General features: G+C 37.3%; 4 protein-coding genes across 7 annotated transcripts; 2 read left to right on the top strand and 2 right to left on the bottom strand.

Annotated features, from left to right (window-relative positions):
* Positions 1 to 3,669: 3,669 nt before the first annotated feature.
* On the top strand, positions 3,670 to 4,381 carry LOC113338885 (histone H2B.3-like). Its single transcript, XM_026584284.1, has one exon. The coding sequence runs from the start codon at positions 3,765 to 3,767 to the stop codon at positions 4,212 to 4,214; it is 450 nt and encodes a 149-aa protein (XP_026440069.1). The 5' UTR covers positions 3,670 to 3,764; the 3' UTR covers positions 4,215 to 4,381.
* Positions 4,382 to 4,930: 549 nt separating this feature from the next.
* On the top strand, positions 4,931 to 8,661 carry LOC113338680 (mitochondrial inner membrane protease subunit 1-like). 4 transcript variants are annotated; one of them, XM_026584051.1, is made up of 6 exons: positions 4,931 to 5,460; positions 5,568 to 6,738; positions 7,068 to 7,235; positions 7,320 to 7,544; positions 7,802 to 7,912; positions 8,337 to 8,661. In XM_026584051.1, exons 3-6 carry the CDS (start codon positions 7,101 to 7,103, stop codon positions 8,352 to 8,354), a joined length of 489 nt encoding a protein of 162 aa, XP_026439836.1. In that variant the 5' UTR covers positions 4,931 to 5,460; positions 5,568 to 6,738; positions 7,068 to 7,100; the 3' UTR covers positions 8,355 to 8,661. The 4 variants fall into 4 exon arrangements, with proteins under 4 accessions (XP_026439836.1, XP_026439835.1, XP_026439837.1 ...); XM_026584050.1 differs by having other exon boundaries at positions 5,564 to 6,738; XM_026584052.1 differs by having other exon boundaries at positions 4,931 to 6,271; positions 6,372 to 6,738.
* Positions 8,662 to 9,061: 400 nt separating this feature from the next.
* LOC113338679 (pheophorbide a oxygenase, chloroplastic-like) lies at positions 9,062 to 13,493 on the bottom strand. The gene is made up of 7 exons (XM_026584048.1): positions 12,969 to 13,493; positions 12,643 to 12,878; positions 12,383 to 12,509; positions 11,533 to 11,669; positions 11,270 to 11,429; positions 9,696 to 9,962; positions 9,062 to 9,600 (listed from the first exon to the last, which is right to left on the bottom strand). Exons 1-7 carry the CDS (start codon positions 13,401 to 13,403, stop codon positions 9,346 to 9,348), a joined length of 1,617 nt encoding a protein of 538 aa, XP_026439833.1. The 5' UTR covers positions 13,404 to 13,493; the 3' UTR covers positions 9,062 to 9,345.
* Positions 13,494 to 21,016: 7,523 nt separating this feature from the next.
* LOC113338521 (putative receptor-like protein kinase At3g47110) lies at positions 21,017 to 21,708 on the bottom strand. Its single transcript, XM_026583926.1, has 2 exons — positions 21,504 to 21,708; positions 21,017 to 21,402 (listed from the first exon to the last, which is right to left on the bottom strand). The coding sequence occupies exons 1-2, from the start codon at positions 21,706 to 21,708 to the stop codon at positions 21,017 to 21,019; spliced, it is 591 nt and encodes a 196-aa protein (XP_026439711.1).
* Positions 21,709 to 22,789: the final 1,081 nt, after the last annotated feature.

Below are 22,789 nucleotides of genomic sequence, written 5' to 3'. Positions count from 1 at the left end.
CGACTTTCAATGCTAATGAGTACAATCTAGATGGGTCAGGAGACGAATGTGTCAGTTTAGATGAACATTCACCATCTACTAATTCTCGTACCTCCTTCCATGGAACAGTTTCTGAGCAAAACCAATCCAAGATGCAGGTACCAATCCATTTCTTTTATAACCCTAGAATCATTACTGAGTTTATTACTTTCCGATTAGATTTGCACTTTCAGAATATCATATACTTTAATTTTTCCTTCAGCTACTTCATTGATCTTATTCATATTGAATTCAATATTGCTGTGCATTCTCATTACTTCCAACAAATCATGAAGATGTTATCGTGGAATGTCCAAGGGTTAGCTTCTAAGGATACTAGAGAATATTTAGCACATATTATACAACAGGATAACCCAAGTATTATCTTCTTAATGGAAACTAAGGTGTCTGAGTCTAGAGCTAGAGTGTTAACTCAACAATTCTGTTATCCAAATCTCTTCTTTGTGAGTTCTATTGGCCTCTCTGGTGGATTAGGTTTAATATGGAAAGATGGATTTCCTTGTGATATAGCATGCAGTAATGATAACATGATCCATGTTATCTTAACTTCAAATGCTTCTAAACAAGAACGGCTCCTATCTTATGTGTATGGTTCAACTCATTATGAGATGAAACAAAGATAATGGGAGTTCATTAAAGATTTAAGTGATAATGTTTATCAACCTTGGGTGGTTATTGGAGATTTAAACATCCATCTAAACAATTCCCATGCATCTACTAGTCAATCTTCCTTAGACAATTGGGTTTGTGATCTCATAGATAATGCTGGTTTAATGGATATGGGATTCATAGGCTCAAATCATACTTGTTCTAACAGAGTTAATGGGAAGGGATATAGAAGATCCAGGATTGATTTGGCTCTACAAAATGGGAACTGGATCAGAGACTATCCAAACTCAAAGGTGTTACATCTTCCATTTTTGGGTTCAGATCATTGCCCTTTGCTGTTGACAAAATGCTAAGCTCTTTAGGATTTTGTGAGGAATGGAGAATAATTATTTAGCAGTGTATATCAACTACTTCTGTCTCTGTTCGTCTAAATGGTAATGTATACAGAGCATATCAACCAACAAGAGGGCTTAGACAGGGTGACCCACTGTCACCATACTTATTCATCATCTCCATGGAATATTTTACTAGATCTTTAATGCATGCTGAGGCAATGTGTTTGGTAAAAGAAATTCAAGCAGGGAGAAAATCCTTAACAATCAATCATTTGTTATTCGCAGATGACTGTATGTTGTTTTTAAGGACACTAATAATGGCAGAAATCACATAAAGGACATATTACATAATTTCAGTCTTCTGTCAGGTGAACTTCAGCAAATCATCAACATTTATTGCAGGTGACATTTCTTCAAGTCAAAAGGAATTAATTCAACATAGTCTTGGAGTTAAGAAGCTTGAAACTTCTGAGAAATATTTAGGACTTCCAATACTATTGGGAAAGTCAAAAACTAACTCTTTTGGCTCTGTTAAGGATGCTTATGAACACAGACTTCAAGGTTGGTGTTCTAAAACGCTTAACTTGGCAGCTAGGACTACCTTGATTAAGTCAGTACTAAATGCTATGCCAACTCATTACATGAGCAATTTTAAAATGCCAAAGACTATCACTACTAGGCTTGAAATGATACAGAGGAGGCTTTGGTGGGGACGTTAGAAAAATAAGGGCTACAATCCTGTTTCGTGGAACTCGCTTTGCATTCCTAAAAGGGAAGGAGGGTTAGCTTTCAAAAATCTGGAATTGTATAATAAAGCTCTTATGATCAAATTAGTATGAAGATTACGTACAAAGGAAGATAAACCTTGGACCCAGATTATGAAATCCAAGTACTCCCCACACTATCATTTTCTTCATATTCAGGAACCACATAATAATAGCTCTTGGGTTTGGAAAGGACTAGAATTAGGACTACAATATGTTAGACAGTATCATAGATGGGATGTCAGGTGTGGTACAAGAATCTTAGTTTGGTATGACAAATGGGTAAGAGGGCTAAACACACCACCTCTCCCAAAAGAAAACTTATCTGAGCCAGTTAGGATAGTTTATGTTCAGGATTTAATGCTGCAGAATCCTAGAAGATGGAACACAAATTTAGTGCAGAGGGTATTCTCAAAGGAAACTGCAGATCTTATCCTCAAACTGCCTTTAGTGCAGTATGGAACATACAAGTTGATATGGGAGTTGAATAGAACAGGGGAATTTACTATCAAGTCTACTTACAATGAACTAGTTAGGCAGTCAAGGAACTCCAATGGGCAGAGAAGCAATGATGTTCCAAGCATAGTCTGGAAAAGGCTATGGAAAATGAATGTCCCACATAAAGTCAAATTATTCATCTGGAAATGCATTAGAGATATTGTACCTACTAAAGAAAAACTGCATAAGGTTAAACAAGATGTAAACCCACTGTGTTGATTGCAACAAGAGGAAACTCTGAAACATCTGTTGATAGACTGTGACTATTCAAGATAAGTGTGGTTGACTATGAATATAAACATCTCTTATCTGCAAGTACATGATACCCAGATTAAAACTTGGCTACTTTCTTGGTTCTCCAAAGTAGATGACATCTTTTCACCTTTGATTTCTACATTCATGGTAACTGCATGGTTCATCTGGAAAAATCGATGTTTGAAAGAGTTTACCAATAAGCACCAAAACATTCACTCAACAGTTTATTCTATTAAGCACATGATTGACCACTGTTCTAGTACCAAGCAACATAATAAGGAATCACAGATCACTCACTGGTCTCCACCTCAGGCAGATATGCTTAAAATCAATATGGATGCATCTTTTGATGAAAATAACTCATACATAGGTATTGGTTTAATCATTCGTGATTCTGCAGGAAACTATGAAGGCATCAGAGGGAGGTTCATAAATGGAGGAGTAGATCCTGAGCATGGGGAATGTCTAGCCTTCAAAGAAGCTATCAACTGGGCTAGAGAGAAGAATCTGACTAAAGTAATGTTCGAAGGTAACTATGTAAATATGATCAACTCTGTGAAGCAAGCTAAATCTTCGGTTCACTGGATGAACAAAAGGATTGTAAATGAAATAAGGCAACTCATTTCTTGGTTTGATGTTAGTTATGTTAAAAGACAAGCAAACAATATGGCGCATGTAACAAAGCTAAAACTGACAGAAAATATTTTGATTATCGTTGTAACATTCCTGAAATATTCATGGATGGAATCAGGAATGATAGAAGTCCTGTCATTCTAAGTCACATGTAATTCTACTTAACTTTTTAATACAAAAAGATGTTTGCATTAAAAAAAAAACTAGCCCAAAATGAAACCATGGGCGCCGAATGACACACAATTCCGAAACATCAACACCATCTAAATCCTTTATAATAATCAGCGGCCAATATCATGCATGTTAGCGATCCGTATGAAACCTAGCGAACCAATCAAATCCTAAAGCAAACAATTCTGTGTGGAAATAAAGTACGGCGCCAAATGAAACACAATTTATTTAATCTGAACTATCTCAACCGTCCACGCCCTTTACAATAATCAACGGCCAGACTGTCGATCCGTATGAAACATATCAAACCAATCAAATCCAACCAACGCCTCTATATAAATCCCAGAACTCTCATTCATTCTCTCCACAACACATCATCATCTCACCTATATTCTCTCTCTAAAGTCTATCCCTATCCTCCACTTTAATTTTCCGATCTATCTTAGAGTTTTCCGATCAGATGGCACCGAAAGCAGAGAAGAAGCCGGCCGAGAAGAAACCAGCAGAGAAGAAGCCAGCCGAGAAAGCACCAGCTGAAAAAGCACCAGCAGAGAAGAAACCCAGAGCTGAGAAGAAACTCCCAGCCAAAGATGCTTCATCAACAGATAAGAAGAAGAAGAGATCTAAGAAATCAATTGAAACCTACAAGATCTACATCTTCAAAGTTCTGAAACAAGTTCATCCTGATATCGGTATTTCAAGCAAAGCTATGGGTATTATGAACAGTTTCATCAACGATATCTTTGAGAAGCTTGCTGCTGAATCATCCAGATTGGCGAGGTACAACAAGAAGCCGACTATCACTTCAAGGGAGATTCAGACTGCTGTTCGTCTTGTTCTTCCAGGAGAGTTGGCTAAGCATGCAGTTTCTGAGGGTACCAAAGCTGTTACCAAGTTTACAAGTTCTTAGGGTTTCGTAAGGGTATTTGGGGGTCTTTATGTCTTTATTTTCCGGGTATGAAATTAGGGTTTCGTCCTTGTAAGTATTTTAATGGTGTTTCGTTTTGTAATTGGGTCTTGGTAGTGATGAATGAATGGATCTAATCTTTAATTAATTTCGACTCTTTCTTTGTTTAATTTGATGAATCTCGAATTTGGTTTTTGTTCATTACAGAATTTCTAATTTTTAATTTTGATATATTGAATTTGTGGGTTCTTAAAATTAGGGTCTGTAGTTCCTCAAGTCTGTTGGTTTATTCTGATATTTGATCAGAATTTGTTTACCCTTGATGGTTCAATGGAGTTCTCTGTATTCAGTTTGGTCACCTCTGACTCTTATGCATAAGATCTTGATAAATTGATGTGTTCAGTATAAATTGTTTAGGATATGACTTCCTGGGTTGTTCTGTGCCTTCAGTTTTGTCATATGACCCCAATCTTTGAAATTGCTCAGAATTTCAATCTTTGAAATAGCTCAGTAGCTTTTCCATCTGTTTAAATCTCATGTTTGTATTTATGAAATCAAATTGATGTTCTTGCCTAAGTTGAAAGTAGGAAGTAGACCACCACCATGGGTGATTCTTGGATCTGCAGTCTGGGAATGGTTATCAGTACTAGTCCCTTGGTATTCACACCAAGAGTCCTTATATGTGAAGCTTCACATTGTCTGCAACTTGGATAGACTTGCAATAAATCTTTATCATTTGTAGAGGATCTGAGCTGTGAATTATGAATCTAACTAATATTGAACTTGCATGTGGTTGTGGGTGGAATAGGTGAAGCATTAACTAGATTGGTGGCAGGAATTGGAATGGCTGCCGTTCAATGAAAAAAGCTTCCATTTGATAACACATTGGACTATTCATGCCAGAGAAATACAAATTGCAGGATCATTTAAGGCTACTTGGTCTAACTGCGGCAGTAAATGCAAGATCCATTCAAAGAAAGTTCTTGTTGTTTTACGCACCAAGTTGTTCCAGCTATTTGTCTGGCTATGCTACATTTTGCTTAACAGAAATGCAAAGCAAGACACTTCCCCATCTGCATTATCAGTGAAGACACATGACTTCAATTGCTGGTGAAGCTAGATACCAAATTTGAATTGAGAAACTGCAAGAGACCAGCATGTGACCAACACTTTCAACTTGGGCTGCAAATAGACCTTGCTACTTTTAACGCAGCTTGGGCACCGAGTGGAATCTCAAATTTGGGAGAAGGTATCATTTTCCCTCATGCTTAAGTTTGGAACCCTTCTTTCATGCACTGCCCTATATAATACATTTGGTTTGAAATTTTTACATGGGTGATGGGTGAATTTAGTCAGAGATTGGGTTGCCAGCAAAAACATCTTAGATACTTTTTCAAGGTTACTGGATTGAAGGGCTCCCCGAGAATGGCAAGATCATGTGGGAACTTCTGCGGTTTTTCCTTGCGCTCTCCTTTGGGGTGTGTGGAAACAAAAGAATTCCTGCACTTTTCAGGAGGTTGTCTATTCGCAAGACAAGACTCCTCAAGATGAAACGCTGCTCTTATATTGGATTGCATATCAAAGTGTACATTATAATTGGGCTCTTGTAGTGAATAGGTAATAGTAATCCCTTGTAATTGTTCTTCAGTTGTGGTGTTGTCTCTTGGTTTTTACTGAGATCAGCCACCAACATCCCTTTTACTTCCCTATCGCTCACTTCTTTGGGTAATTTGGTGAGTCTGCTCTTGCTGCATCTGATAGGACCCCCCCGGTTTCTTTGTGCCTTCTTTTATTTTATATATGAGATTCTTTGTTGTACTGATTAAAAAAAAGCAGCAAAATGTAGAAGGGATTTTGCATCCTCTCTGTTCCATACATTTTGGACAGCGAACCAAGCAAAAAAAATTGTGCCTTGAGGTGGGTATATACGTTACCCATATGCTTTTTATTAGGCAAGTTACTCACAGAATGCTGTTAGTTATCCACAAGTACCTCTCCCTTACCAGAGATTTTGATCCCAGTTTGCAAAGCTGTGTGTCATCTTCCTCCAATAGAATCAGGTGAGTCTCCCAGAATCTGCAAACAGTTTACAGAGTTCTTGTGTTTCTGATCTAATGGTTGTTGCTTAAGTTGTATCTTCCATCTTCCATTGTCAATTAGCTCCCCGTATCGTGTCATTTTATTTGGAGCGTCGAAGGCGAAGTGGCGGTATTTCATTTAGCTTACAAATATTTAGTCCCACATCATATAGATTACTAATTTCCCCGTGGTATATATTCCGCAAGACCAGCGTTGCTAGCATCGGATTGAGCGTACAGGATCTGTAATTCAACCACGTAGTTCACATCCTTGCGGGGATGCCGAGCGACCATATAGCCCAGTGTTGACAGCACGCTTGAGCGCCAAGTTTCTTGTTTTTCATTGGAATCTGCTTCGTTTATCGTCTCAGTTTTTGGGCTGCAGTTTTGTTGATCCAGCGCCAACATCGAGATTACCGCTGCGTGGCCGGACAGTGAAGCTGGTTTAGGTATTCTTTAGTTTTTCACAGTTTATTATCAATTTTACTATCATATTATGAGAAAATCCTATTTATGTGATTACTTTGTTATTCGAGTTTCTTCTTCGGTATGGTTTAGAAGGTATTGAGTCTGATGTTCAAAAATTTGGGTTGTTGGTTGCATAGATTATGCCATGCAAGTGTTCGATGAAATGTCTGTTAGAAGTTTTTGATCATGTACACATTCTGTTCAAAAAAACAGGTTGTAAATTTGGGTTTCAATTTAGTGGGTTATATACAAAGTGTTAAATTTGTTCAGAAACATATATCCAAGTGTGTTTAAATCTTAAACCGAACAGGCTAGAGAACCGCAGAAAAAACTAGCTGAAGAGATGAATGGATTGAGGAATCTGTTGAAAGGCAAGGGCCTCGAGATTGCGAAAGAAGCAATTGATCGAACCTTTTTAGTTGGGAAACTTCTCTGCTTTCTTCATGTTACTAACACCTACATCTGCAGTCCTGCTCTTGTAAGCAATTGATCCCAATTTTCTACTCTGTGGCTCAGTAAATTAAGGGACAATTGTGTTTGAATGTTTTTTTCTCTTTTCCAGGTGTATGGTCCTAGTATGCTCCCAACTTTTAGTCTAACTGGTGATTTGGTTTTTGGGGAAAAGATATCACCTCGTTTAGGAAAGGTGAATAATGGAGATATAGTTCTTGTACGCTCACCTGAGAATCCTAAAAAGACGATTAATAAGCGTATTTTGGGCATGGAAGGAAACCATGTAACTTACTTGATCGACCCGCAGAATTCTGAGAAATGTCGAACTATTACGGTAAATAAAAAATAATCTCACTTGGCTGTCTGTTTTTTCCTTTGTTGTTATTACATGGGTTGTTGATTGATTTTCTCAAAGAACGGGATAAGGAAAGCAATAATCTATAAAAGAAGTTTTCAATTTTGTGTTGCTTATCTTTCAACTTTCCCCCAAATATAATTCAGTATCGATATGATTTAAGTTCGTCTCAAGGATGTTTTTTGATGTTCTCTTAACTCACTGTTCAGGTGTTCTATTTTACTGGTATGAAACAGGTGCCAAAGGGACATATTTGGATCCAAGGAGATAACATATACGACTCTCAAGACTCACGCCAATTCGGTCCTGTTCCGTACGGTCTTATTCAAAGCAAGGTGTTTTGTAGGGTGAGTTTTCTTTTGTTTGTTATATATAAGCATGTTTACTGCCCAGATTTGAATTGAGGATGTGTTGTTGATCAGACTTAATATATGAATTTTATATGGATATTAGTTATTAGTAGATATTCAACATTGTTTCGGACTTACATTTCCTCCCTGACTGAGACCATTTCGTCCTTATTATCCTCACGGCATCCATCATTGTCTCAACTGCTTAACTCTTTCAGTCCCGTTGCCAAATTCTCTCTAAACATCGCAGAGCTTGGTGGCCTCAGATGAATATTGAATCTCCAGATGCCAATCCTCGGGTTAATTTGTAAAGTTTGACTTGCAATATTGAAATCTTCCTTCATCTGAGAAATCACCAACTGGGTTCTGAGCTTTGAAATATGAATGTAACAAAGTTTGAATTTGCCTGTGGGTGGAATAGGTGAAGCAGGACAGGTGAAGCATTAACTAGAGTGGTGGCAGGAATTGGAATTGCTTCCGTTTCAATGGAAAAAGTTTCAATCTGATAATGCATTTGACTTGACATGCCAGGGAGGTGCAAATACAATTCTTACAAATTGCAGGATCAATGTAAGGCTACTTGGTCTAACTGCGGCAGTAAATGCGAGATCTATTTCGCAGTTAGTCGCAAATCATCTTCAAAGAAGGCTCTTGTTGTTGGTCTCAAATCATCTGCAACACTCTTGTTTTTCTCACTAAGTTGTTCCAGCTGTTTGCCTGGCTATGATACATTTTGCTTAGACTTACGCTGCCGGCTTTTGTCTTGGTACCTAGCCTTCCACATTTACTGCATTGGGGAGATCTCTTATTTTTTCAGTACACCCATATTGCCTATGCCTTCATTGCTATAATGGTTCTCCTTCTCATGCCCCCACTATCAATCTCCCTAAAACTGAATGTTAGCTAATTTGTAGGGTCAGCAGTTTTGTTTAAGGAGCAGTGCAAGTTATTTGTGTACTGTAAATCTGAATTCTGACTGTATGAATCAGTTCATAGAAATGAATGTTCGGGAGCTTCTCTCTGGACTGTAATCGGGGAGGTTTTTCAAAGTGTTCATGGAAGAAAACTTGTTTTGTTGCATATGCACATGAAAAATCCCTTTTCTATACAATAAAAATGAAGGCCTCAAAAGCAGGTACACTGTAGTCGCCTAAAAAGAAGTAGTTATCCACAAAATAATCAGGCAACTGCTTCATACAGAAAGTTGTACAGAACTTTTAATTTCTACAAGGCTATACGTAGACGCACTTAAAGGGGACAAGTTACTTGTATCCTGTATACAACTTTAGTTTCTACAATTCTATCCTATCTACCTGGTTTTTACATTGTACATTACACTGATTAAGAATAAAAATTATATACTCACCCTACGGAACTGGTGCGCACATTTACATAAACTTATACTTTATGTACTCTTGTTTTCTCCTGGTCTAATCAATGTCTGCGTGTACATAATCAACAAACACAAAATTCTTCTCGAGCTCATGAAACACATAAGCCAAACCAGCACTTAGAAATGCAAGTACGCCCAGGATAATGCGAAGGTGTATCTCAGATGGGATCCCTGATGTTGAGCAGAAAATTACAGCGGCGCCTATGAAAACTTTCTGCAAGGTCTGGAATGCAGTATAAGCTCCTCTACACGACGAGCATATAAGTGTGTGCTGCTCAAACCTGTCCAACATCTGCAGAGAAAAAAGGACGTTACATCTGTGAGCCAAGAACCTGGAATATCAACTAATGAAGTTTTTCTTATAGTAATGTTTGCTGTCATCCTTACCTGGCGTTTGGACAAGGTTGTAGAAGGTGGCGGTTGAAGGTTGTTTGTGTTGCCAAACCAGTCAGGTTGATTGTTAGCATGTCGTCTCAGCCAATTTCTAAAAGCTAAGACAAATCTGTCAGCTTGTGTTGGTGTAAATGTGATCTTTGTGTATTCGGCATTAACATCAGAAGAAGACAGAAAGACTTTTTCTTGACCCTGAAGAACAATCATGTCGCCATCATAAACCTTATTTGAAGTCCAGTGCTCAAACCACCTCGGGGTAACCTGTGACAGCATAATCATAAATATGAGGCCGAGAATAGGCAAAACCATGTTTTGTAAAAGTTCTGAGTTGTAATCATGCTCTTGTCAACTAAGTCCACACGTTTAGCGACACCGATGAACATGCACTCTTTGCAGATAATTTTTTCCTCAAACAGCAAGTAGTCTCAGTAAATTTAATTCTTTACTGCTTCTCAAATGATGCATGTATTTGTACAGAATTGTCAAGGATAGTCAAAACCTAAGACACATCCTCAAATTTCTAAGGCCTGAATCTGAACAGGTGTTTCTACAGGAAACCAAAAAGAGGAACAGTGTCCAAAAGCAGAACTAGGGATGTATATAAACGTCCCACTCAGCCAGATCCAGATCTTTAGCCTGTAACTTGATTAAGCCCTAAAAGAAAACCATATTGAAATACTGATATACGGAGGAAGTTTGAAGCATCTGAGGCTTGTCTCATTGTTTAGCTTTCATTACTAGTAAGCTGCAATTTAATATAATCTAACTGAAAATATCTTGAACACTCTAGAAATTAGTGACACACAAAAAGGCACTACATAGTGGTTTCATTACAGGAAAGGCAAATGGATCTTATACAATATGAGATTGAAAATCTGCTGTAGTTTTTGTTTTGACTTTTTCTCAAAATATTCTGTTATATCAATGTGACGATGTCATTTCATTCTAACTGAAAAAATCTTGAACACTCCAGAAATCAGCGATACACAAAAAGGCACTACACCATTACAGGAAAGGCCAGTGGATCTTATAGATAATGAGATCGAAAATCAAGGCTAGAGCCTCTCTGCTCCATACCCCTCACAGATCAAATCTTTGTCACAGACTCACAATGCCTTTCGTTCTTGACTAAGGCGAGACCATTGTGAGCCTGTGACAAAGATTTGATTTGTGAGGGGTATGGAGCTGAGCAAGGCTAGAGCCTCTCTGCTCCTATTCAAATCTCTGCTATATGTAGAAAAATAAGCTGCCAGTATAGCTTATTCATTTTCACATTGGAAGAGGCCAAAATGGTTTGGACCAAGGCCAAAGCACGCAAACAAGGTTCAGTTGACCGGACCAAAGAGGAGCCATAAGGGCAAAAGTGAAATCTTCAATATATTTTTCTTTAATAGGAAAGGAAAAGTGAAATCTTTAATAGAGTAATATTGATTAATACTATTTTAAAAAGGAAACCATCATACCATGCACTATGCAGATCTAAAATGCAAAAACGGTAACGACTATTGACTACCCAGAACTTAAAAACTGAAGTATAGTTGATATAACTCAAACAAAATGAAGCTTACCTGCCACCATGCATTCCCAGGCATCGTCAACTGGAAAAAGTTTCGAGCACTACAAACAATTGAACGAGTCTTCCCCGGTGCCATTGGTATATTGAATGAACAAATCCATATTGCCCACTTCTGATCACCAATTATCGGGAGTTTTGTATCAATCTCAATTCTGTGAATAATAGAAGGAAAGAACAAAATAAGAACAAAAAGCTCAAATGATGGTAATCATATATAGGTATCTCAGAATTCATTGAAAAATATATGTAGCTTACTTATTAACATAATAACACGGAGCAATAAATTCCGTACTGATTCGTGGGTTCCCCTCATTGGCTCCAGCGAATCCCCATGCACCGCTAGACTCTAGTTTAAATGGCAAAGGCTTGGCTCTGTCTCTTCTCCCCGTAACCTGTTGAAAGAAGTGACTGTCCTTAATTAGCTAACAGAACTCAAAAATGCTACCACATTCATTAGTATACTGCACTTAATAGGCTAAGGAATTACTATACAAACCAGAATCATACTGACTATTTGAAGATACATTTTGAGCTATAATGATGGTCATTACTTCATTTGCACTATAAGAACTTCCTTTCTAAAGTAGCTGTTAATATAGAATAACAATAGGCATTGGCCATACAAACTTAACTGTTAAACAGCTTATTTTAAATACTAACTCAAAAATGCTACCACATTCATTAGTTAAATACTGCTTATTTTCTTATAAACTAAGATTATATGAAGACACATTTTGAGCTACAATGTGATTATACCATACACACAAGATAAAAACATTCCTCCTAGAGTAGCTTTTGAAGCAGTTGTTGCAGAATTAAATCAAGTCTTAAGGACTTCATTCATCCCACAGAGTAGTTGCATGGCAACCGCTAACATTTTCCTTCTTGTAGTTATTTCAAAATTTTGTTCTTGTTTTGACGTTCATCGGAGATAGTTAATTTTGGAAATTAATGAAACATTAGAGCAACTTTGCTCATTAAAAGATGAGAAAGAGCAAACTCAAATTACTTTATTAACAAGATAACACTTCCTCCATCCTATCCATTAACTAATATGTCAACTTGAGTCTACAAATTTTATCTCAATATACTAAAAAATACATACCTTGTGATGCGCAAAATCAATGTGAGAAGGATCCGAGACATTCTCCATTAACGTATCATAACCATAGTACAGATCTCGTTGAATCGATACAGTTGAAAACTCAGGGCTATCAAAATCATCAGGCAACCTAAACACATATAAGAAAAAAGTCTAATTAGTTCACCAGTATGCCCATAATCAAACCTCGAAAGCTGTGCCTGCACACCATTTAACTAAACATGGCAATGTCTACTGAGCACAAAACTAGTCTCAACACTTACATTGCAGGATTAGTTGCAGAAGCTTTGTCCCACCCATTCTCATCAGGCCAAACAAATAGTAAACCCTGAGACACCAGTGTTGGAAACTTCTTAGCACAAGCTCTTGGCGATTTGACAGCACGAGATTCTGGTCCTTCATTTGAAGCTTGTGGTATTCTAACACAAGATCCAGCCTTATCAAAAGACCATCCATGGTATGAACACTGTATATTCCCATCTTCATCTATCCTTCCTTCCTACAACAAAATCACAAGCAAAATTAGACACAATTTGAGGAAATTATGGCCTATAATCAAGCAAAATAAGGGTTTTTTTAGGTGGATTACAGAGAGGGGAGCGAGGCGATGAGGACATTTATCATCAAAAGCAATCCAATCACCAGTTGATTTATCTTTCCATAACACAATTTCACGATTAAGAAGCTGAAATGGAGTTGGACGACTCGGATCTAAGTCTTCAATCAATGAAACTGGATACCAATGATCTCTCCATGAAAAACTAGATGAAGAAGAAGAAGTACTCTCTTCTTTATCTTCTTCTTCATTTGAAGATGATGTTGATGGTGATGAATCTGTTGTCGCAACTCTTAATTTAACAGAAGAAGAATTCTCTCTTCCACTTCTGCTTCTGCTTCTGCTTCTAGTTCTTGTCTGGGGTGTGAGAAAGGGCAAGTTGAGAGCTTTAATGGGAAAAAGAGGGTTATGATTGAAATTCAAGGGTTTTGATAGTGGAATTTTAGTAGTTGATAAAATTAATGCCATTTTTTCTCTATTGGTGGAGAGAAACTTGTATATTCCGTTTATTTTATGTTACTCTGGTGAAGTCAGACCCAGGAGGACATGGAATAGAAGGGAAACGTGTTTTGATGACGAGGTTAAGATGTGAATTTTGAGTTGCGTACACGCTAATACCAAGTGCGAGCGAGACTATTCAGTATTCACTATGCAGAAGCAACCGGCTGTTTCTATTTGGTGCTGGAAGTTTCCAACTGAACTCAGGTCATGAATAAAACCTCGCATTTTTAGGGGCCACCTGAAAGGATTTAGGGGCCATCAATTTATATCCAGCCAAAGACTCTAGTTAAGGGGTACCCTATATGATATTGAAGTTACATAAATGCCCTTCTGGTAAAACTGTATAAAAACCAAATAAAAAAAAATTCTACTCATTTCAACTCTTCTTCTTCCAGTTTCATATTATCTTCCGATTGTGGAAGAAAAAAAAACTTTCCCTCGTTCTTGTGTTCAACCGAAACATCGCCGCGAATCGTAAAATCAAAACATCGTCGATTCGTTTATAAAACAATGGATAAGGGAAATGAAACCCACAGACCTAGAACCAAAAACGTTGATCGGGGTATCGATCCAAAGATTGAGATTTTAGCAAGAAATAAAGAAATTGTTGCTGCAAATGAAGAAGAACGCGAAGAAGAAGTACCCGTCGATGTAGTCGGTGGTCACGATTCCGATAGTCAAATACTTCGTCAACTTCAAATGGCCCCAATTAGGTAAGAATCTATCATTTTTGGGGTTTATTTCGCTTTAATTCGACGAATCGAGAAAAATATTTTCTAGGATTTTCGGTTATTTATCCAGATTCGGGCGATATTCATGCTTATTTACTTCCGAATGTAGTCGTGTTCTTCATTTCTCAAGAACATCGACAGTATTCAGGAGAAATATTTGATGGTTATCGGCCGAATATTGTTGGCCATATCTTCCTTGATACAAACTGGTAACAATCGGTAGTTTAATGAATTTGTTGGCTCCCGCTACCGAATATATATATATATATATACATATTGAAAAAATCTCAAAATTTTTGATATAGGAAAAATCCCATTTTGGGGCTAGTATTTATTCGAAAGACAATATAATGTTTTATACCTCCGATTGTGTAGGATAAAATTTTAGAGTTTCCGAACTCCAGTTGATGAATATTCGGTTGTAAACATGTTTAGTTATATTCCGATTGTTTTTCATTCGGGAAAAATATGTGTCTTCTTACTTCCGAATTTGTTTATTCGGGTTATAGTTTTGTACTTTTTCTTCCGATTGTGTAGGATGGAAAATATAGAGCTTCTGAACTCCAATTGATGCATATTCGGTTGTAAATATGTTTAGTTAGCTTTCGATTGTTTTGCATTCGGGAACAGTATGTGTCTTCTTATGTCCGAATGTGTATATTCGGGTTATATTTCCATACTTTGTCTTCCGATTGTATAGTTTGTAAATATTGTTCCTTTCTTTGTTGTTTAGACAAAGTCGAGAAAGGAGGAAGAAAGTGACAGCTAGTGCTAGGAGGGAAAGGAGTGCCAAAGATAATTCAAGTGCTCAACAAAGCTTACAAGAACAAAGCAGTCAACAAGGAGTGCAACCAAGTGCTGAACAAAGTGTATAACAGCAAGGCAGTGAACAAGGGGTGCAACCAAGTGTTGAACAAGCCGCTCAACAAAGTGCAGAACCAACTGCTCCACAAGTTACACCCCACCATGAAATTGAACCAATTGATCCAATGCCAAGAGTAGAAGAAGAAGGACAACCAAGTGGTACCCAAAAAGCCAAAAAAGGAAAAGATGGTGTAAAGAAGGATATTGCTAAGAAAGCATCACATCTTTTCCCTCAGCACTTGAAGAAGAAGGGTATTCCAGCAGGCAAAATCCTTGGGCTACCGGCGGATGGAGGAAAATTTCTATTTGGATACAAAGACTCATGGGCCAGAGAAATATACGAAACCGAGGTAATAAAATTACTATTTTTTATTAATGTATTGTCTATGTGTTATATCGTAATATTTGTATTAAGGATTTTTTTATGTACTTTAATAGGATCATCAAGATGCGGTCCGTCTACTCAAACCTACCGCCGCACCAACAAAAATGCTTGCGTGGCCTTTATCCGGTGAATGTGAAAGGTTCAAGTCAATTGTTGCCAACTCGGGGTTAGCTAATGCCGCCGAGAATTCATTGTTGGAACATGATCGTGTGGCCATATCAGCGTTCGTGGAGAGAATGTATCCTGAGACCGATACTTTCCATATGCCGTTTGGGGAGATGACGATTACTCCGGATGATGTTGTGCAGATTCTTAACCTTCCCGACCAAGGCACAGCTGTGAAGTTTAACTACACAAAGCAGTTAAGTTGGGCACAACTTTATGCTCTAACTAAAAAGTGCTTAGATTGGGATGAAGAGACAACAACAACAGAGTTTAGGAGGCATGCAAGTTACAGAACAAGACAGATCAACATTACATCTTTGATGAATATGTTCCGAGGCACCTTGGAGAAGGAAAAGAATGGAACGTTAACTGATGAGCAAGTGAACCACGCTGCCACCGCATATCTCTTTTGTGTATTGGGATGTGTCATATTCCACAATACTTCTGGCAACCGGATCGACGCAAACCTTATACAACTTTTGGATCCTCTCCATGAAGTCGGTGACTATTCTTGGGGCACGGCATGCCTAGCATTCTTGATGGAAGAGTTGAGAAAGGCTTCGAGGCTAGGAACCTGCCAAGTTGCCGGGAACGTGGCTCTATTGCAGGATTTTTCTTTAACTCTATAACTCACTCTATAGTTATTCGGTAGACAATACATATAATGCATATTCATAACTCCAAATGACGCATATTCGGTAGGAAATGATCCATCTATTTTTCTGAATGTTGGTTATTCGGTGGCTAGGTACTTATTTTGTTTTCCGATTATATATAGTCGGAAATATTCTTTTGATATTACTACCGAATATACAGGCCAGAAAAACTATAGGTTACTGAACTCCAAATGTCGCATATTCGGTAGGAAATGATCCATCTCTTTTTCCGAATGTTGGTTATTCGGTGGCTAGGTACTTATTTTGTTTTCCGATTATATATAATCGGAAATATTCTTTTGATATTAGAACCGAATATACAGGCCAGAAAAACTATAGGTTACTGAACTCCAAATGTCGCATATTCGGTAGGAAATGATCCATCTCTTTTTCCGAATGTTGGTTATTCGGTGGCTAGGTACTTATTTTGTTTTCCGATTATATATAGTCGGAAATATTCTTTTGATATTACTACCGAATATACAGGCCAGAAAAACTATAGGTTACTAAACTCCAAATGACGCATATTCGTTAGGAAATGATCCATATCTATTTCCGAATGTTGGGTATTCGGTGGATAGGTACTCCGTTTTATTTACGATTAAATATAATCGTAAATAATGTTTGGAAATTACTACCGAATATACAGGCCAGAAAAACTATAGGTTACTGAACTCCAAATGACGCATATTCGTTAGGAAATGATCCATATCTATTTCCGAATGTTGGGTATTCGGTGGATAGGTACTCAGTTTTATTTCCGATTATATTTAATCGGAAATAATGTTTGGAAATTACTACCGAATATACACAATCTATTTACTAAAACTTGGTTTCTTATGTATATAAGCATGGATCTATGACCACTTCCCTATCCTGAAGTTGGCCGGAGAGAACCCGAGGTGGTGCAAAGGTACTCCTAGAGGAACAAAGCATATATTTGAAGACAACCGTTCTAGGACGAAAGAGCAGCAGTTGATTCGCATGAGGGAGATTTTGGACCAATTGAAGGCCTCAGACGTATGCTTTGATCCACACAAGGAAGATCGAGCCAGTGGGCATATAAATGTTCGGTCGGACTTGAGTTGGTATAACAACGTATCACATCCTTTGGTTATCCGTGAAATAAAATCCAACACTATTTCGGCGGGTTCAAGTTATAATTGTATCATCAAAGACAAACCAGCTGGTTATGATAGACTGGTGCGTGTTCTTATATTTTTGTTCATTTTATATTATTCCTATAAATCTTAGGTAATTACCGTTTGATGTTATGTCATTACGTATAAAAAACAGGTGAATAGGTTCAAGCGTGTTTCCAAAATGTTAACCGCATGCCTGAAGAGCGGAGATCCCATGCCAGCTGAGAAGATCAAAGAGGCTAGAGACCTAGTTGATAATATGGATAACGAAGATTATGCTGCCCAGTTTGGGGAGAAAGTCACGAAGAGGCATCCGCCCAAGGTGGTAGTATCAAAGACGGGTAAAAGAACTCGAGCTTCATCGAGCGCTGAAGGTGCTCCAACTGAAGGTGCTCAAACCCGTGGTCGTGCAGTACTGGGAGGTAGTCACGGTCGTAAAGTACAGAAGAGCAGATAAATGACAATGATTTGTGTTGTACATTCGTTAGTTTGTGTAACTAAGTTTACTTCCGATTATTGCAAGTTCAAACTTTGAAAAGTATCAGTTTTTCCCAAATTCTGATTTTTGGACCATCGTACATTCGGGACTTTACAAAAAAAATTTATCCTCCGAATATTACAAGTTCAAAACAAACCATGCCATGGCTCTAGGTGGTTCCAAGGGCCAATATAGAAGGTTAGACAACCCATATTCGGAAGTTTCGGTAACTAAGTTTACTTCCGATTATTGCAAGTTCAAAATTTGAAAAGTATCAGTTTTTCCCAAATTCTGATTTTTGGGCCATCGTACATTCGGGACTTTACAAAAAAAAATTATCCTCCGAATATTACAAGTTCAAAACAAACCATGCCATGGCTCTAGGTGGTTCCAAGGGCCAATATAGAAGGTTAGACAACCCATATTCAGAAGTTTGTGTAACTAAGTTTACTTCCGATTATTGCAAGTTCAAAATTTGAAAAGTATCAGTTTTTCCCAAATTCTGATTTTTGGGCCATCGTACATTCAGGACTTTACAAAAAAAAATTATCCTCCGAATATTACAAGTTCAAAACAAACCATGCCATGGCTCTAGGTGGTTCCAAGGGCCAATATAGAAGGTTAGACAACCCATATTCGGAAGTTTGTGTAACTAAGTTTACTTCCGATTATTGCAAGTTCAAAATTTGAAAAGTATCAGTTTTTCCCAAATTCTGATTTTTGGGCCATCGTACATTCGGGACTTTACAAAAAAAATTAGCCTCCTAATATTACAAGTTCAAAACAAACCATGCCATGGCTCTAGGTAGTTCCAAGGGCCAATATAGAAGGTTAGACAACCCATATTCAGAAGTTTGTGTAACTAAGTTTACTTCCGATTATTGCAAGTTCAAAATTTGAAATCGGTTTTTCCCAAATTCTGATTTTTGGGCCATCGTACATTTGGGACTTTAGAAAAAAAAATTATCCTCCGAATATTACAAGTTCAAAACAAACCATGCCATGGCTCTAGGTGGTTCCAAGGGCCAATCAAAGAGCCCGATTCCTACATTCGGGAGACAACATTGTATTTTTTGCGACCGATTAAATCATATATCTTTACAAATTCGGCAGTAAACTACTATCTTGGAACTACCGAATATACATATTTGGTACTCAGTGTGTTATATTCGTAAGTTTATTAGAGAAATTATCTACCGAATCTGGGTAGTTCATGGCATTCAATGCATGCAATAATCGGTTTTTCTTGTTTACAAAAGCACACAAACGCATGCAAATCGAGTATTTGAGTTTCTTAACACAATACCTGTGTTTTACATGCATCGTTAGCTTCAATATCAGGCGATTCTCCATTTTCTTCCATGAAAGGGTCGTCTAGGTTTTCCTCTCCACAAAAGTTTGGATCATTCAACATATACCCCAAATCATCTTCTCTAAACGGTCGTGAACCCTCAACCTTTTGTTCTTCGCCATGATTCTCACCTTCTTCTTCATATCCAACCATTTTTTTAGTGATAAAATGGGTTTTCCCTTTTTTCCTTCACCTTCTTCTCTATAACTCTAACAACTCAAAAATGAAAAAGAAATGGAAAAAATGAAACAGAAATCATTCTAATACTGCACCGACTACAATCGGAAGTCTGGGTAATATTTTGGCTTCCGATTGCAATCGGAGGATAAAAATGTTATCATATCCTCCGAATATATAAGGGTAATTTTTCCATTACGAATTACGCGAGATAAGGGCTGGATACATTTTTCCTTTAGGTGGCCTTTTTTGTTTTATTGTTGGCCCCTAAATCCTTTTGAGTGGCCCCTAAAAACGCGAGGTATAAAATCATCTCTGGTCAAAATGCTTTTATGTCTAATTCTCAGAATAGTAATCCTTTTTACAAAATCCCGTGAAAGCTTCCTATTTTACCAAAATTTCAACTTTTCGTTTGGAAATGTCATGAAAATTTCCCCCTGCTAAATCTGTGATTAATAGATATTCTAATAATCATGATTCTACTTATAACATGTGCAATTTGGGTATTACTGAAACTCCTGAACATATTATTCTAAATTGTGAGTTCTCAAGGTCTGTATGGGTTCTTACTCCATATGCAGACATTATTGAGCAGGACTCAGCCTCCAATATTAACTTGCAGGAATGGATTAGTAGGTTACTCTCTGATGATAATCTGAAATCTAAAGCAGGGTCTATTTTATCAATTGCTTGGAGCATTTGGAAAGAGAGATGTTCTTGCACTTTTCAGGAAAAGAATCTTAATCATCATGCTACAGCTAGACTTGCTCTTAAGTTAGTCAATGATACTGAAACATACTTAAGTAATCATGTTCCTAAGGAAAGAAGTAGGAATGCTACTGTAGAAGAAAACCTTAGTAATGTCATTAGATGCTTACCTGATAACTGTCATATAATCTTCAATGATGCATCCTTTGACAAGAACACTGATTTATCTGGCATTGGTCTGGTTATGAATGATTCAACAGGTTCATTCATTGGATGCAAGCTCAAAGCTGGGAATGTAAGGAATGCTGAGGAAGCGGAAAGCTTGGATTTACTTGAAGCGGTGAAGTGGGCGAAAGCGAAAGGACTAGTAAAAGTTTGTTTTGTCAGTGATGCTAAAATAGTAATTGATTCTATCAACTCTAATAATAACCAATTATTTTGGTATAATAATTCAGCCTTAGATGACTGCAGAACTATTATTTCCAGTTTTAACTTTGTTAAATTCCATTTCCTACGAAGGAATCATGTTGTAATTGCTGATCATGCAGCAAAGTATAGTAGAAGGTATAGAATCTCTGGAGAATGGATGGGTTATATCCCTGAATTTCTCAATTCTACTATGTAATCTTTTCCTCCAATAATACAAGTATTTTTTCTAGCAAAAAAAAAAAAAAAAACTCAGGTCATGAATATCACCATCCAATTTTACCACTGTACTATAGTGACACCTGAGAAAAAAACCCAAATTCATAACATATTATGCTTGTAAATTCGACTATCTAAAGTAATTCTGCTCATTTACATGTTCTAAACTTCATTGAGTACTACTAGAACGTGTACAAACCATACAAATTTTAAAGGGCAGCATGATCATCTAAACTGGGTTTAGATTCCAGAACCGCTTCTTCAAAATATATTGCTTTCTATAGTTCCATATCCAAATCCAGGAGATAAGTGTTCTTAATTGACTGCAACACTCTCACGACCTGTACCATTTCCAACCGTTGTGTGGGCGAGTCATTGGAACATCCAACACCAAGTTTCAAAACCCATGTCAAAGCCTTGGACATCTTAGCTTCTGCCTCATCATTGATTTTAACTTCTTGGAGATGTGTAGGAACAATTAGTGCAGGATCAACAATCTGTAAAACTCCATCAGTAACAAGAGCGTTCGTAGCGAAGCTGTGAAGATTATAACCATCTTCAAACATGTCATCAGTAGGTCTCCTTCCTGTAAACATCTCTAGCAACATGATACCGTAGCTGTAAACGTCTCCTTTTGTCGATACTTCACTACCCATTTCGTACTCTGAATTTCAATCGTAAAAGTCATGCATTAAACATTTTAGAAATATAATTTTTTGAATGCTATGATTTTTACAGGCTTACCGGAGTGAGTGATTTTCTTACCTGGAGCAGCATATCCAATTGAGCCCCTAATACCGATTGAAGTACTATTTGTATGATATTCAGATTCAACATTGGTGATGACTCCACCAAAAAACTTTGCTAATCCAAAGTCGCCAACATGAGCATTCATATCATCATCAAGTAAGACGTTACTTGTGTAGGAGTGAAATATCGCACATTCATTATGTATGCGAAGTAAAGTCATGCAATATGATCGAAGATCATCGCATATAGAAAAATGGAGATGGCGTATTTGATGATGTCAGCATAATCACGAGTAAAGTGTGAAGATCTGTGCGAAGTGTAGAGTGTGCGAATCTGAGTGAATGTACATGAGCGATTGTAACACACCGTGATTCCGAAAATAAATGATCTATTAGCTGTTATCCACTATGTAATTATCCTATATAAAGGGAAGGGCTGTCATGTAATGAGGATTCTCTTTTAGTGTGTGTTAGACAAGAAATTAGGAGAGAGAAAGTTTAGAAAGTAAAACTTTTGTATTATCCTGTATCAAATTTAAGAATTTAATGAGTAAATGAATGATCTTCATTATGATTTCTTAGTATATTGCTCTAATTCTTATACAAGTGTGGTTGTAGGATTTCATGCTACTACATATGGCGCTAGAAACAGGGACGAGTGATATATCTTGTTGGTGAATTTTCTTAGAAATCAAGTTTACAGAATTTGAGATCTAATCTTTTGTTTAAACAATTAAGATTTTCATCGTTAGAATCTTTCAACTCTTCTTAAAATAGTCTTTCATTTGTTAATACAAAAAAGTAGAGATGGTACGAATTGGATCTACTGCTGAACAAACGACGACAGCTAGGAGGAGTAAAAGAATTGCTGAAAGAAGAAGAGGTGAAATTCCTGAGCAACCAGAGGAAGGTGAAAGAGAAAATCAAAGAAATGCAACTCCAATTAGACCCCAACGTACACAAGAGCAGAATAATGATATTGATTATGATCGAGTGAGTGAGTATACATACTGCACGAATGAATTCAACCGAAAAAGAGGAACAAAGAACTGCAGAGGCAGGAAGGATTGAAGGAAATGAATAAAATATGACAATTGCATAACTTAGATAAAGATTGATTGCACAACGACGAAGAGAAGAGGAAGAGCGTGCGAACTTGATACGTCAAAATGAAGATCTAAGAGAAGAGAACCTCAGATTACAAGAACATAGATCAAGAAGCGCTAATCGATCAAGATCTAGGACAAGCAGAAGTTCATCAAGACGAAGTCAATCTAATCAAAGAGGTGCCAGGCGAGAACA

This window comes from Papaver somniferum, unplaced genomic scaffold (genome assembly GCF_003573695.1).
Source record: "Papaver somniferum cultivar HN1 unplaced genomic scaffold, ASM357369v1 unplaced-scaffold_19, whole genome shotgun sequence".
NCBI classification, from domain to species: Eukaryota; Viridiplantae; Streptophyta; class Magnoliopsida; order Ranunculales; family Papaveraceae; genus Papaver; species Papaver somniferum.
This window is presented reverse-complemented; position numbering and strand designations above follow the sequence as displayed.

What these genes read in the sequence shown, in the direction of transcription:
- LOC113338885 (XM_026584284.1), top strand. Translation starts at nt 3,765, where the DNA reads ATGGCACCGAAAGCAGAGAAGAAGCCGGCCGAGAAGAAACCAGCAGAG.
- LOC113338680 (XM_026584051.1), top strand. Translation starts at nt 7,101, where the DNA reads ATGAATGGATTGAGGAATCTGTTGAAAGGCAAGGGCCTCGAGATTGCG. An exon ending in ACATCTGCAGTCCTGCTCTT is followed by an intron (nt 7,236 to 7,319) that starts GTAAGCAATTGA and finishes TCTCTTTTCCAG; the next exon opens with GTGTATGGTCCTAGTATGCT. An exon ending in AGAAATGTCGAACTATTACG is followed by an intron (nt 7,545 to 7,801) that starts GTAAATAAAAAA and finishes GGTATGAAACAG; the next exon opens with GTGCCAAAGGGACATATTTG.
- LOC113338679 (XM_026584048.1), bottom strand. Translation starts at nt 13,403, where the DNA reads ATGGCATTAATTTTATCAACTACTAAAATTCCACTATCAAAACCCTTG. An exon ending in TTGATTTTGCGCATCACAAG is followed by an intron (nt 11,670 to 12,382) that starts GTATGTATTTTT and finishes TTCTTTCAACAG; the next exon opens with GTTACGGGGAGAAGAGACAG. An exon ending in CAACCTTGTCCAAACGCCAG is followed by an intron (nt 9,601 to 9,695) that starts GTAAGGATGACA and finishes TTTTCTCTGCAG; the next exon opens with ATGTTGGACAGGTTTGAGCA.
- LOC113338521 (XM_026583926.1), bottom strand. Translation starts at nt 21,708, where the DNA reads ATGACTTTACTTCGCATACATAATGAATGTGCGATATTTCACTCCTAC. An exon ending in AATTGGATATGCTGCTCCAG is followed by an intron (nt 21,403 to 21,503) that starts GTAAGAAAATCA and finishes ATTGAAATTCAG; the next exon opens with AGTACGAAATGGGTAGTGAA.